At 27.7% G+C, this 15,441-nt stretch overlaps 1 protein-coding gene and 1 long non-coding RNA gene across 2 annotated transcripts; one reads left to right on the top strand and one right to left on the bottom strand.

Annotated features, from left to right (window-relative positions):
- Nucleotides 1-105: 105 nt before the first annotated feature.
- On the top strand, nucleotides 106-1,806 carry LOC124837622 (uncharacterized). The gene is made up of 3 exons (XM_047313045.2): nucleotides 106-266; nucleotides 364-482; nucleotides 1,523-1,806. The coding sequence occupies exons 1-3, from the start codon at nucleotides 173-175 to the stop codon at nucleotides 1,643-1,645; spliced, it is 336 nt and encodes a 111-aa protein (XP_047169001.1). The 5' UTR covers nucleotides 106-172; the 3' UTR covers nucleotides 1,646-1,806.
- A 4,477-nt stretch (nucleotides 1,807-6,283) lies between these two features.
- Nucleotides 6,284-6,796, bottom strand: LOC148205753 (uncharacterized). The gene is made up of 2 exons (XR_015786898.1): nucleotides 6,664-6,796; nucleotides 6,284-6,552 (listed from the first exon to the last, which is right to left on the bottom strand). It is a non-coding gene; the product is annotated as an uncharacterized LOC148205753 (long non-coding RNA).
- Between the last annotated feature and the right edge of the window lie 8,645 nt (nucleotides 6,797-15,441).

Below are 15,441 nucleotides of genomic sequence, written 5' to 3'. Positions count from 1 at the left end.
ACATATAAAAAAGATTAAAATAATTTAATTTTATCTCAATAAAAAATGGGAGGCTATTACATTGTTGCCCTTGATTTTTAGAGTAATTTTAGAATATAAGGGTTTTTAATAATGGGGGAAACGCAGCTGCAATAGAGGATCTTCCTTCGGAGAAATAATTGGGTTGGGGGCAATGACGTCCTCGGAGGAGAAGGAAGCTTCAAGCTCCACTCCTAATCGCAAAGTATCGTGCACTGCTAACTTCGACGCGCTCTGGTTCTGCTACTGTAATACCTATTTTCCCCAAAACCTAAATAAATCTTCATGTCTTTTTCAATTGGGTCGTCCAATTTGTCGTAAAGTTTGTGTCTTTGATGTTTGCAGCGCCGGTTCATCAAATGCAGCAGTATTACAGGCTTGGCGTTCTTGACAATTGTTCCCGCCAATGGAAAGCCATGGTTGATTGCTTAATGCTCAAGACCAAACCCTCATCTGAAGTCCAGGTTGCCCCCTACTTCTTCCTCATTATTTGATTTTTTCCAATTGTGTTTATATTCTGAGAAACTCTTTAGGTGTTAGATTGATGTCCTTTTTTTTTTTTCTGTCGTGCTTCATCCACTTGTGAATCTGATCTTCGACGGTCTTTTTGGCTGTGTTATGGGCTTTTGAAGAGGGTGGATGGTTTTTGAGAATTTATCCTCTAAGTTTAGTTGAATGTAAGTGAAAAAGAAAGGAAGATAAACTCCTTTTAAAATGAGCATGTAACGTTATACCTAACCTTAAATTCAGAGAGTTAAGATATAATGCATTTCAATTTCAATTTGAAACATACACGGATCATATATCATATTATTCTGTAGTATTCTTGTCCTATAATGTTATGACTAAACCACCACATTATGTGTTCACGAGATTGTAAGCAGCTAAACACAATGCTCCCTAAAGTGCTTAATGACAGTATAAAAATGTAGTTAGAAAGGACTTAACGTGATTTTTGTCGAGTTAGAAACTTAGGTCATCAACGCTTACAATCTCATTTACCAATATTAAGGGTGCATTGCTTTTTAATTGAACTTCTCCAACTTGTTAGGCACAGCCACCTTTTTTTTGTGCTGGAAAAATGATGTAGAACAGTGCTGTGCAAATATCAGGGCTAAGCATAGTCTTGAATAGGCCTAATGTTCTTTGTTGTAGTGAGATTAAGACTTAAGAGGAGTCTGAATTCTTATGGTTTGGTACTTCTGTACATGTGCATTTGAAATTTGGTTGTATGCTATTTCACTTTTGCGAGTACAGGGTTAAGGAACCTGCGCTACCAACTCTGTCTGATTTATCATCAAAGAAAACGGTTTGTCTTCATTGTTACTATTGTTTTTCTAATCGATGGCGATTTGCACTTGAATGAATGATGAACAACAAAGCACCTTGAAATAAACAAGAATTTTAGTTGTAATTTTTTTAATAATGATTGGTTTAATTGTTCTGCCATGACAGTTTATCTGGCTTTTTCCTTTGGGTAACACATTATAACTCCTGGGTGCAGGAAATTCTGGAAACTCAAGAGAAATCAAAGTCAAAGTCACACATCTGGACTTTTCGGACACCAGAAGAAGCTTCTTACTACTGGAAAGAACTTTATGGTCATTTAGACGACGAGCCTGAATGATGAAAGTAAAATTGTGCAATTAAATGTTATTTAGTACCTTCTGATTTTGCCAAATGTCATGATTAGGATGAGACAATTAGAGATCAAAGGACCATGAAAGAATACAAATTACTGACCAAGTCAATTATTCTCGAAACTAATCATTATTAATATTCTTATAACTTTTGCCCAATGTGCTTCACCATAAATGGTAAAATTTTGGAATAAAAAATTAGAGACATTTGACAGTTTCAGCACAACAATATTTTTACCAAACTTTTAGGGTGTACAAAAAATTTGACTTCAGCATTTGTAAACAATAATTATTCTTGTTATCTTCTTCAAGGAGTGCATTAAATAGGTTCATGAAGAACAGAAGTAGTTGTTACAATCCTTTTTTTGGTTGTTGAGTAACTTTGAACTCATCTTGAATGTTTTCTTCTTTTATCTATCAAGCTTTGATAGTGGAGAAACATTAAATACACTTCATGCATCATTGATTGATATTTTCTTTTTTACTCAACTTTCTTGATAGGCAATAATTTTTATCTCCTTTGTTGTATAGCTTTTTATTTAAAAGGGTGATATAAATATATGTACTATGCATATAGCTAAGCAAGAGATATGCGTGTGTCGATATAGTTGGTGGAAATCCAACTTTAGCTTGATTTATAAGAAATATTCACACAAATCTCTTTGGTGATAGATGGTGAAGACATTTCTTACGTCACAAAATTTCGTCCTAAGAATATTCTTTATGTTCTCTTAGTATTTATTTGTACTTGTCATATTATCATCATCAATCACTTATTGAATGAAGTGGACAGATTTGCATGGTGTTTAATTGTTTGTCAAATGAAGCATTTGCACTCATGATATGTACATCTATCAGACACTTTTTTTTTATATTTTAATATTTTTTGTATTTAAGCACTTATAAAAACTATAGGGTGATGGACTTTTGCTTTAAATAAAACATGTTCTTTCAGAATCTAATACTTGACACATTCTAAGCATTTTACAAACATCATCTTCATAGGTCAAAAGGTGAATTCAATGCAGAAAATTGTGCATAGATGTCATGTTTTAATATATGGAAGAACTCTCCCTAAATTTCTCACCAATGTCTTAATCTAAATAATTTATATCATCATTGAATTTTAAGATATTTTTCATATGAAATATCAATATTCGAAATTAACACAAGTGAAATAAACATACACACAAAAATGTTATAATCCATTGGACGGAGTAAGAAAATAACATGCAAGTAGAAACTCTTTGGAAGAAAGACAGTAACAAAATTCAAAGGGAAAGAAACAAGAAGAAAAGAATGGGCCTTGGTTCATCTTCACACATTATCACTAATAATAACAAAATTTTTGTCCTTCAAAATTTTCTTATAAGAAAAAAAGATGAGGATAGGATTAATGTATTTTTTTTTCTTCTATCTCCTAGATATATAATCATTACTTTTGATATCCGAAAATACTTTAACATACCGGTATTTCTACCATAGTTGTTTCACATGATAATCAACAATATTAATTAGTTTAACTTGAAATTTTCCCTGACTCGAATAACATTTGGCTTAGAATATGCTAAGGGTCAACTATATATTCCAAATGTGTTACATTAAAAATGTATTCTATATGAACAAGTTATCCTCGAACTTGGAAATAACTGTCATTAGTCGGAACTTAGAAATAACTCTTGAGATTAACAAGTAATTGGATCATGTGGTCCAGACTCATTTAGGTAAGAATCCATAAACAATAATATAAAGGGTGTTGCTCCCTCCACCACCCCATGTGCTTCTGTACCTCTCTACTATTTTCTTTTATTCCAAAAATACTCTACACCTCCTCACTATTTTCTTTTATTCCAAAAACACCTTACACCTCCCCACCATTCTCAACCATCTTTCTCTTTCTCTTTCTGCATTAATGGAGCATTCATATGGCTTAGATTTAAACTTGATATATTGCAAAATATAAAATTCAGAGGAAACTTCAATATTAGTGCTTCTACCACTTTCATTTTATAAACTTAAAAGTTAGATGCAAATACAAAATAATAAACATAATAATATTAATAGTAAATAATATATTATTATTATTATATACTAACTTTATAATGACGAAAGAACTAAATAAATTCTAAATTTTTAACAAATAACTTTTATTTTATATTTTAAGTATTTAATAATATTTATATATTATTTATCTAATAAATTAAATACTTTATTCAAGTTATTTGAGTCAAATATGTCGGTAAGTTAAAACATAATCTAATGTTAAAAATTATAGATATTAAATGTAAAAAAAACACACACACACACATATATATATATAAACATTTTTCTAGAAATTTAGAACAAAATTTTATCATTTATTAAGTAATTTGAAGAAAAATATATATATTAAACAGTGAAAATAAGATTGAATCAAACTTATTTAAAGGAAAGTGTAAATAAAATTTTGCAATATATCACAAGTTTAAATTTGAGCAATGTAAATGCTTCATTAATGTGGAGAGAGAAAGAGAAAGATTGTTGAATATAGTGGGGAGGTGTAGGGTATTTTTGGAATAAAAGAAAATAGTTGGGAGGTGTAGAGTATTTTTGGAATAAAAAAAATAGTGAGGAAGTGCAAAAACACTTGGGATGGTGGAAGGACCCTAATATAAATAACACATTGTACTAGTTATGTTAATTAAGTTCATTAATTAAAACATTTGTTATTTGTTGGTGTATTTGATTGACTTGTCTGCCTACATAACTTTTACTTGATATAAAGAATTACTACTTCGAAAAAAGAAAAAAAGACGAGTACTCCAAAAAAAGAACGAATACCTTTAAAGTATAAAACTTAAAGTGCTCACAACAATTTATTTGACCATGTAAGAAAAAAATATTTGATGGGTCCAAAGAACTTAAGTGTCAACTTTCCTAATTTGATACCTCCTTCCAATACCATTGTAAAGTGAAAGTCTAAGAAACACACGATCTCTAAGGATATTCAATGTTGATATGCACAAGACTTTTGTTAGCTGAAAGGGGTTTTCATTTTTCTCGTATTAACATGTCCTTCTTATAGGTCTATTGTAATAAGTATGATCCAATTAGTAGGTTTTTCCTCTTCCAATACCGGTGTAAAGGTGTTCACGTAAAACATCATAACACGTCATTCCAATATTGGCTCAGTAACTCTATTAGAGACCAAATTTCATTTTAATTGTCCAAGCGATGGAACATACAAATTCTCTAATAATTAATTATTTTTTAAAGATTTTTCATCTCTATATGGGTTAAATTATTGAATTCTAAACTTTGTAAACAAAAAGATAACAATTTTATAAAAATATTATTTTTAATAATTAGCTTGTTGACTTTTTTCACTCTAATTTTTTAATTCTCTCTTACTTTTTTTTTTTTACTTAGCTTTTAGTATTTAGTAGGTCTTGAGCTATCTTCTATTGTTTCTTTATTTTTCTTCTCTTTCCCTTTTCCATATCTTTCTTTTGTTCTACTTTTTTTTCTTTTGTCCCTTATTTTCTACCATTGTTAAAATAAATCTAAACACACAACCCAATGAGTTTAAACTAGGCTAAAGATGAAATAAATTTTACAATAAATCACAAAATTATACCCAATGCAAATCTCTCTATTTGGATAAGCTTAATCACCAATTCACCGAAAAATAAGAGAAATTCACCCAGTTATAAAGATAATCTTAAATTAAATTTCAATTCTTTAATTAGTTATATATACATATATATATATATATATATATATATATATATATATATATATATATATATATATAATATACGAAAAATTGGAAAACTTAAAATTAATGAAAAAATAATAATGTTAAAACTTGGAAATTTTGGAGTTGACGAGAAATTTAGTAAATTAGTATATATTTTTATTATTTAATTCATTATGTATTAAGTATTACGTTAAATCTTTAATATTTAATTATGATTTTATTATTTTTATATATTATGTTTCATTAAATATACAAAAAGGTTAAAAGTAGAATTTTTAATTGGTTGACGCAAAATTTTTGTTTTGATACCTCGACTAAACGACTTTAATATACTGTCACGATATGCAAAGCAATAAGCTATTGATTTTGATTGTCGAACCAAAATTGTAAAAAATATGTAGTTTAACACGCTGACTTGATAACTTAAAAGGTCGGACCTTGAAAATTATAGAATAAATAAAGCCAAGACAATTTAATCTGACCCAACATAGTTGAATTTTAGAAAAAGTATCAAATAAAAAGTGATTAAATTTAAAGAAACGATTATTTAAAGAGTAAACTTGATAAAGTAATTATTTTAATTTAAAAAATTATATAAGAGATAAAATTAAAAAAAAACAAAAATAAAAAATCCATTGATTTATTTATATACAAGATGTTATAAATAAAGGAAATCTATGTTATATAAAGAAAAAGAGTATTGTTAGATTGACTAGCATTCTTTAATCTTTGTTATAAAGTGATAGAAATTAATATTTAATTTTTAAATATAATTATATTATTTCCTTAGACTAAAGATTCAATCCAACAATTTAATTGATATTCGGTAATAATATATGATGAAATTAGTAGTAACAGTTAACATGTGAGAAAGAGAGAGAAATGATTAATAGTGAAAATGTATTCCATTAATTATGAAATGAAAAGTATATATGTGTATTTCATCTGACACATTTATTAATGAAAGATGATTAATGATGGAATTAAGCTAATCACAAATGCACATGCACCGGCGAGGGATGATGCCTTGACATTCGCCGCCGGGATGACCTTCACTCGCACACTGCATATTGCAGTTGTCACTCTGAAAGCACGCTCCTTTGAAATGTGCACTTGGTGTATAACAATCTGCCTCTGCTCTCTCCACACATACATCTGATTTATTAACACGATATTAATATTATTATTATTATTTAAGATAAATCACCAAAAATATATCCAATGATTAAACCTTATAATTATACCATAATATATATATATACTTACCAGCAGTTAAGACGAGAAGGAAAAAGAACATAATTCCTAGGGTTTTTCTCTCCATTGCAACGCAAATTGTTGAAATTCTCGCTAATTCAAAGTTTAGAGTATCTTTGTCTTTGTAGCTATTTCTCTAAAGCTGCTTCTTTATATATAATATGAGAGTTTGGCTCATGCAGAGGTTGTTTAATGCAATGGGGCTATGTATGTTCAGAAGGTAATTGGAGAGAAAAATCATCACTCCCACATTAATGTATAATATGTTTCTTAATTGATATAATAAATAAAATAATAAGTTATTTTTGACATTCATTGGTTCACATTTCATATTCAAATAACTTTACTCTTTCCGTCTCTATTTAATTTAATGTAATAACCTTTTAATTATAGTATTATTCGTTAATTGAAAGTCACCGAAGATTACTTAAGTATTATTTATTGACTAAATGTCATTTGCGATTTACGATAAGTTTTTTAAGTAAAAACTATTGATAATTAAATGTAATTTAAAAGTTTTTAATAAATTTTAAATTAAACGTGATTTATTAATAAAATGTCACTTACTATTTGTGATCTTTTTTAAATTAAAAATTAATTATTAATTAAACGTCACTTAATATTTATGATAATTTTAAATAAATATTAATTATATTTATTACTTAAAATTTACCATAATATACCAAAATTATATATATATATATATATATATATATATATATAGATATAGATATATAGATAGATAGATTTATTTATTATAGATGTGATTATTGAACCTATAATTTTACTTTTTTAAACAAAACAAAACATTTTCACTAGAAGAATTAACTTTTTAACAATTTAGTTAATATAAAATATAATTATACGCATAAAAAGATCAAACTATTCTATTTTAGATCAAATATACATCAATGATACAAAGTAGACTACATACAAACATCTTTTAGAAAGATATGTTTAACATTTCTCGTCAAAGTCTAACAATTTACACATAAATACTTTATATATCTACAAATATCATCTTCATGTGAAAAGGTGAATGCATTGTACAAAAGTTGTACATCAATGTCATGGTCTAATGTGTTTGACAATTTTCCCTCAATTTTTCACCGCTTGATATCTTATTATATATATGATTTAGACCGTCATTGAAAAAATTTTCTCCTTTAGGTTTTGTGTTCAATAATTTAAATAAATAATTATATAATTGTATAGATGTTACATTTTAATTTCATGAGTTATAGTGGATATGTTAATAAAATTTTCTCACTTCTTACCATCAATATTAAATATTCAATGGAAAAGTTGAGTGAATTGTAAAAACATGATAAGATTATATTAGGTTCTATTATAGGATACTAGCTATATTTTTATGTTAGGACGAGGTTTACTTTTAGGTTATAGGAAGGTTTACATTGTTGACAAAAAAAAGTTTTTGGACTTTTTGCTTCAATAAAGTTAATTTTGATGATGATAAGTACAAAAATGAAATAGAAGTAAAAAGTAAATTAAAAGATCTAAATTTCTTTTGTAATATGTTGAATATCTTAAGTTTAGTTTGTAATATGTTGTAATATCTTAAGTTTAGTTTTAGTATGTAACAACATAATCTCATTTAAAAAGAAAACTATTTTCTCTAAAATACAAGTTTGGAGTCATCATTTGTTATAACCGGTAAAAAATACTAACTATAAAAGAACAATAAAGATTGACATTGCTCCTAGGTATTCTCTAAAAAAATCAAGATTAGGTAGTTTTATAAAAAGATTATTTGTTTAAAAATGTTGATGTTTTTTAGTTTTCAAAGATTTTGTATTTTTTGGTATTTCTTTTACATAGTACTCATATATTTAAAACATTATTTAATCATTTTGAAAAAAAAAGAAGGATATCACGCTTATCTCCACCTTTTAAAATGTAAAAAAGAAAACTTTCTTTTTCTTATTTTCTAAACGTATTTCTTTCCAAATTTTAATTTCTAAGAATTTTATAATTATTTTTAGTATTTATTTGAATTATTTAAAAATGAGTGTACATAATGTGAGTGGGCACCACAATAATTTTTTTTTTGAAATTGTTTATTTAACTTTTTTATATTTTTTGAAGAAAAAAAATTGAAAATGGGTGTCATAACAAACAAGATCGAACCAACACAAAAATAAATAAGGAAAAAAAATATTCTTTTTATAATTTTAAAAGGTTTAATACATATTTTAGTCCTTCGAATAAGAACGTTTGTTCAAAGTTATCCTAAATTTTAAAAAAGTTCAAAGTTGTCCCATATTTTGTAAAAACAGTTAGAGTTGATTTTTTTTCTTATGGCGTTAAAAAGCTAACGGCGTAATGATGTGGCTGTTGTGACCTATATAATTTTTTATTACGTGGCAACTGTGACCCAATTGATGTATAGACGTTATTGTAAAAGAAAAGGAGGGTACCCAAGAACCAAGGAGCAAGGCCAACACCAACCCCTGCGTCGTTGCGATGCAACCAAAGACATCGTCAGCGTCGTGTTTGACATCGCTGTCGGAGACGCTCCCATCACGTTCTTCTTCTTTGCGTCGCCGTCGGTGGACTTCTTTTTAGCTGGACAATACACCAAATTACCTCACACCTATAAACTTAGTTTTAGCTTAAGCAAAAATGTTCTCGTGCATATCTCGCCTAGGCGAGAAGGTTTAGCTTAGGCGAAAATACTGTCAGCATACCACGTAAGGGTCTCTTAAATGGCGTTTTTCCAATTTGACGGTAAGCCTCTATTTGTTTTAAGTTTTCAAAAATAAGGACCCAATTGAGATACAGAATAAGTAGGCGACCTATTTGAGATTCTGAACGAAAAAATGGACATACCGAAACAATTAAACCTAATTTTGAATGTGAAAGACTTTGAAACACTTTCATCTCTTGTAGCTTTAAAAAAGGTGCTTTCTTTCTTAAATTTTTTTACTGTGATTATAATATTCAGTTTATTTTAGTATTTGGTTAATCTCTCTTGTAAAATAAATTAACAACTAGATAAACAATATTTTGATCTGACCTTCTCTTGTCCTATTCTCTTTATTTATCTGCTATTATATTAAAGTAATCATAGTTACTGGTAAGTCAAATTTTAAAATAGAAGCATAAATTTTATTAAGAAATCGATTAACATTTTCTTGATTTTGTTCAAACATGATTATTTTGTTGTGTGATTCTAACATACATTAAGCAGTAGGAACTAAGTCTTTTCTTAGCTTAGCTTATCACTCTTAAATAAAAGGATTATCACTCGGATGGTCAACAAGAACCATTGAATCTTTGGAAAATAGTTCAGAATTTTTTTGTTAGAGAATTTTGGGAGTTCGATGTCTTATGAGATTCTTTAAGAAGGAAAGTGTAGAATAACTTTGGACTCGTTTGAGGCTAGTGAAAATTTGATATTAAATCACTAAAAGTTTCAACAAGTAAGAAAGAATTAAAATTTATTTGAAAAAAAATAAAAACAACTCAAAGAAGACAAAAAAAAAGTTATACTGACCAAACAAAGGCCACCTCTTAAATTTCGAGAGGATCATGTTAAATCAAATTTTATTAGTTAAATCATTTTTAACTTTATCCATTTTAAAACATAAATAAAATAAATTTATTTTATAAGATAAAATACTTCATGAAAGTTGGTTCACAAATAGCCTATTCCTAATATGATGTCATACAAATTTGTTAAATTAATCTTTGAAATTTTAGATTCGTAAAAAACACTTTTCTACAGGTAGTAAAACAAGTGGATCCACCGTTATTGGTTCGCCAAAATAAGGTATGGAACCTGTAATAAACGAAACTAAAAATCTTATTTCATCGACAAATTAACAGGTCCATTTATAGATTTTTTTAAAGTTTTAATTAATTAATTAATGTCTAGATGATAACTTAAAATAATTATTACTTTTTTTTACTAAATTGTTTTATTATAGTTAATAATAAAATTCTAAATTATAAGCATTAATAACTTAAGTTATCATTACATATTTATATTTTAAAAATACCACAGTACAAAAAATTAGTTTATATTTTAATTTATAATTTAAAAAAACAAAAAATTAGTCAATCCATCTTTCTCCATCAATCACCTGAACTATTTAAATAACATCACATTAATTATTAACAAAATTAAAAATAAGATTTAATTATATTTGGGTCTTTATTTATTTTGACCCTATTTATTTTTGACTTATTTAAATTTTAATATTTATTAAATAAAATAAATGTGAAATTTGAAATTAACTTCAATGAAAGTAATCACACGTTAGTCCAATAAAAATCTTAATTAGTAATTTTTATTTTATATATATATAAAAATCTTAATTAGTAATTTTTATTTTATATATATATATATATATATATATATATATTCTGATTCAATTGAGTTTTTATATTTTTTACACGAAAATAATATGATCTTTTTTGCATTCAGTTGTCCTCCATGAATTTTGAAACGAATCCAAAATCCACAATTAGGTTCATGTGTCTTTCTTTATCCTTATTTGACAATAAAGTAGATAAAGACAAATATCTTGAATCTATGATTTTAGTTTTGAACAAGGTAATCTCAATGAAATTGTATCATCAACAAAGAAGGGTTGGAAAGCGAGAAAAGGATTTGGACTCACATGTGGTCATTATTAACGATGTTAATACTAATTTCACGAAAGAAACCATATTGTCTTTATTTAAACAATATAGAGACTCATTTGAGTTTGTTTTCGTATGGAACCAATTTCTCCTACAAGGTATGGTGTTACTCCTAGGTTGCTAATTGAGATGTACTTTGTCTCATAAATTGGGATGTCCTTGTCTAATAATATGGTTATAATGAACCACACGAGGGTATATGCAAGTACTCTAACGTAGTCAATGATAGGGAAGTATATGATAACTTTAATGATAATAGAAAGATTAAATTACCTTTACTTGAAACTAGGCCTCCTTTATATACTTGACTCTCATTAGTTACCTTTAGAAACATTGAAAACTCTTCATAAATGCTAATAAATACTCTATTGTAATTGTCATAATGTTGAACGGACAAATTACTACGTTATGGAATCTAGCCTTGCATAATAGGCTGTTATTGAGATTGTTAATATATGACTAAGGGATGTTGCTCCCTCCACCACCACCCCTTGCTCCCTCCACCTCCCCAACCCTCTACAATTTTTTTAATTACAAAAGTAGCCTTTTTTACTTTTAACCCTATTTATTTACTTTATTTTGAAACCCTAAATTTCTACCTATTTTTACTCACCCATTTTCACTTGCGCAACACCCACCCCCCCCCCACACTCTTCCAAGTCTCACTTTCTCTCTTTCCAAATTCTCACCCCCTCCAACTCTCATCGGATCCGTTTCTTCTCATCTCCCAACTCTTACTTCTCTTCTCCATATCCGTTTGGTTCTTCTTCATATTCCTGTCTCTATATTCATTTGATTTTGTGGTGTGGTGGTGTGGCTTTTCGTGGTGGGGCGATGCGGGGTGTTTTCGGTGGTCATTCGACAGTGCAGCGGTTTCAAACAATAATGAATATTTTATGACTAACAATAATGAATATTTTATGACTAACATCATAAAAAAATAATTTTATTGACATTGATAAAAAATTCCAAATGACATCAATGGAAGCATATATCATTAATGTTGGTAAAAAAAATGATTGCAAAATAAATCTGAAAATTAACCACAATCGATTGTTAACATGAGAGAAATATTCATCATTGTTAGTAAAATGTGTTAAAGTATCTGTATCTCAATTTCAAAACGATAACGAAATAAAAAAAAATGAAAAATGTATACATGAATTAATTAAAAAAATTTCAAAAGTTCAAAATTCTTACTATTTAATTATAATTTAAAACTTTCTAAATTTAAATGATCAAATTCCTCTCTTAAAGTTTTAAAATTTCAATATTTTAATTTTTTATTTAAATGATTATATAAAATGTTTCAACCTTCTTATAAAATTAACTATCCTCCATAATAATTTTTTTAACACATTGTGACATATATTTCTTCCTCATGTATCAATATTTTTTTACGTGAGATTGCTTAACTCTTCGTACGTTGGTGTGGGTAAAATAAATAATCAGAAAGTTCAAAAGATACAACAACGGAAAGAAGCATAAAAAATAGAGAGACAAAAGAAAATGAAACATAGAAACATGGGTCCACCATTAAAATGGTTTTGTTGTTTGGGTGATGAGATCGAAGAGAGAGAGAAACAACATAACTGTCAATAACAAATGCTTGTTGGTTAAGCATAAACTAGACCATCGCATTCATGTAGGGGATTGGAGTGGGTAGAAGATAAAAAATATTAATCCTAAAAATAAAATTGTAGTGAAGGGTAAAACAAGAATAGAAAAATGGAAGGAGGGATAAAACAGGAATGAGGAGGTGGAGGGAGCAAGAGGTGGTGGTGGAGGGAGCAACACCCATGACTAAGATGTACCTGGCTTTATATCCCAGATACACCAAGTTAGCTTGGTCTAGATATATCAAGCCCTAAACAATACATTAGCCCTTGAGGCTTCAAGTAAACAAAGTGTAACAAAAGTCTTGTGCCCTTGTGATTATAATAAAAAATAAAATAGGACTAGTGCTCTTTAGAGGGATATCATCGACTTTAGATCAAATGGCCCTTACCCATCTTATGAACATGATGTACAATAGCTCCATAGGTTGAGATATACTCGATTCCCCATATTGGTAGTGGTACGTAGGCCGAAATATATTGGATCTTGTGTGTGATGTTGGTATTTGATCATATGTGTTGAGATGATGTCAAACAAAAGAGTCCAGATGTCCATGGGCATTTATACCACAATGTGTTATCCTCGTAAATCGAGATATATTTATTTTTGAATTTGTGAATGTGACGAGACATGACATTTTCTATAAATAAGGGTCTTTAAGAGTCAATTTGAAATAAAGTTAAGGGTTAAATATGTTTTTGGTCCCTTAACTTTCAGCGAAAATTGGAATTAGTCCCTCTTCAAAACTTTGGTCTAATTTAGTTCCCAAACTTTAGAAATGTGTGAATTTAGTCCTTTTAACTAAATTTTGTTAGGTTTATTTGATGTTTCAAGTGCGTTTCATGATAGCATTTGAATTGTTTACACCGTTTGACACATTTTTGCTTCAATGTTTACTGAGAAATGCATTTGAAACATCAAATAATGTTAACAAAATTTGGTTAAAAGGACTAAATTCACATATTTATAAAGTTTGAGGACTAAATTAGTCCAAACTTTTGAAGAGGGACTAATTCCAATTTTCGCTGAAAGTTAAGGGACCAAAAACATATTTAACCCTAAAGTTAATTAGCATGTGTAATTAGATGTTGTGCTCTTCTACCTCTAAATAAAGATATTGTAGCATTAAGAGTTAAGATGAGAGAAAGAGGGAGAAATGATTAATAGTGAAAATGTATTTGATTAATATGAAATGAAAAGTATATGTGTATTTCATCTGACATATTTATTAATGAAAGATGATTAATGATGGAATTAAGTTAATCACAAATACACATGCAGCGGCGAGGGATAAAGCCTTGACATTCGCCGCCGGGATGACCTTCTCTCGTACACTGATAATTGCAGTTGTCACTCTGAAAGCACGCTCCTTTGAAATGTGCACTTGGTGTATAACAATCTGCCTCTACTCTCTTTACACATACATCTGATTCATTAACACAATATTAATATTTTTATTTAAGATAAATCACCAAAAATATATCCAATGATTAAACCTTATAATTATGCCATAATATATATATATATATATATATATATATATACATATACATATATATATATATATATATATATATATATATATACATATACATATATATATATATATATATATATATATATATATACTTACCAGCAGTTAAGACGAGGAGGAAAAAGAACATAATTCCTAGGGTTTTTCTCTCCATTGCAACGCAAATTGTTGAAATTCTCGCTAATTCAGAGTTTAGAGTATCTTTATCTTTGTAGCTACTTTTCTGAAGCTGCTTCTTTATATAATATCAGAGTTTGGCTTGTGCAAAGGTTGTTTAATGGAATGGGGCTACATGTGTTGACAAAGGTTAATTGATCAAACAAGTAACTGTAGAGAAAAATCATCTCTCCCACGTTAATGTATAATATGTTTCTTAATTGATATAATAAATAAAATAATAAGTTATTTTTGACATTTTGGTTGCATTTCATATTCAAATAACTTTACTCCTTCCGTTTCTATTTAATGTAATAACATTTTGAGTATAGAATTATTCATTAATTGAAAGTAACTGAAACTAAAAATCTTATTTCATCCTGTCAAAGGACAAATGACAAATTAACAGGTCGATTCACGTATTGTATAGATTTTTTAAAGTTTTAATTAATTAATGTCTGGATGATAACTTAAAATAATTATTACTTTTATATACTAAACTATTTTATTATAGTTAATAATAAAATTTTAAATTATAAGCATTAATAACATAAATTATCATTACATATTTATATTTTAAAAATAAGATAGTATAAAAAATTATTTTTTATTTTAAATTATAATTTAAAAATACAAAAAGATTAGTCAATCCATCTTTCTCCATCATTGACCCTCAACTGAAGTATTTAAATAACATCATATCAATTGTTAGCAAATTAAAAATAAGGTTTAATTATATTTGGTTCTTTATTTATTTTAATTTTAACATTTATGAAATAACTTTTCATTATGTTAAATTGAAATTATCTTAAATG

The sequence above is a fragment of the Vigna umbellata genome, chromosome 1 (assembly GCF_029865625.1).
Source record: "Vigna umbellata cultivar VRB3 chromosome 1, Vumbellata_1.0, whole genome shotgun sequence".
NCBI classification, from domain to species: Eukaryota; Viridiplantae; Streptophyta; class Magnoliopsida; order Fabales; family Fabaceae; genus Vigna; species Vigna umbellata.
This window is presented reverse-complemented; position numbering and strand designations above follow the sequence as displayed.

What these genes read in the sequence shown, in the direction of transcription:
- LOC124837622 (XM_047313045.2), top strand. Translation starts at nt 173, where the DNA reads ATGACGTCCTCGGAGGAGAAGGAAGCTTCAAGCTCCACTCCTAATCGC. An exon ending in CGCGCTCTGGTTCTGCTACT is followed by an intron (nt 267 to 363) that starts GTAATACCTATT and finishes TGATGTTTGCAG; the next exon opens with CGCCGGTTCATCAAATGCAG. An exon ending in AACCCTCATCTGAAGTCCAG is followed by an intron (nt 483 to 1,522) that starts GTTGCCCCCTAC and finishes TCCTGGGTGCAG; the next exon opens with GAAATTCTGGAAACTCAAGA.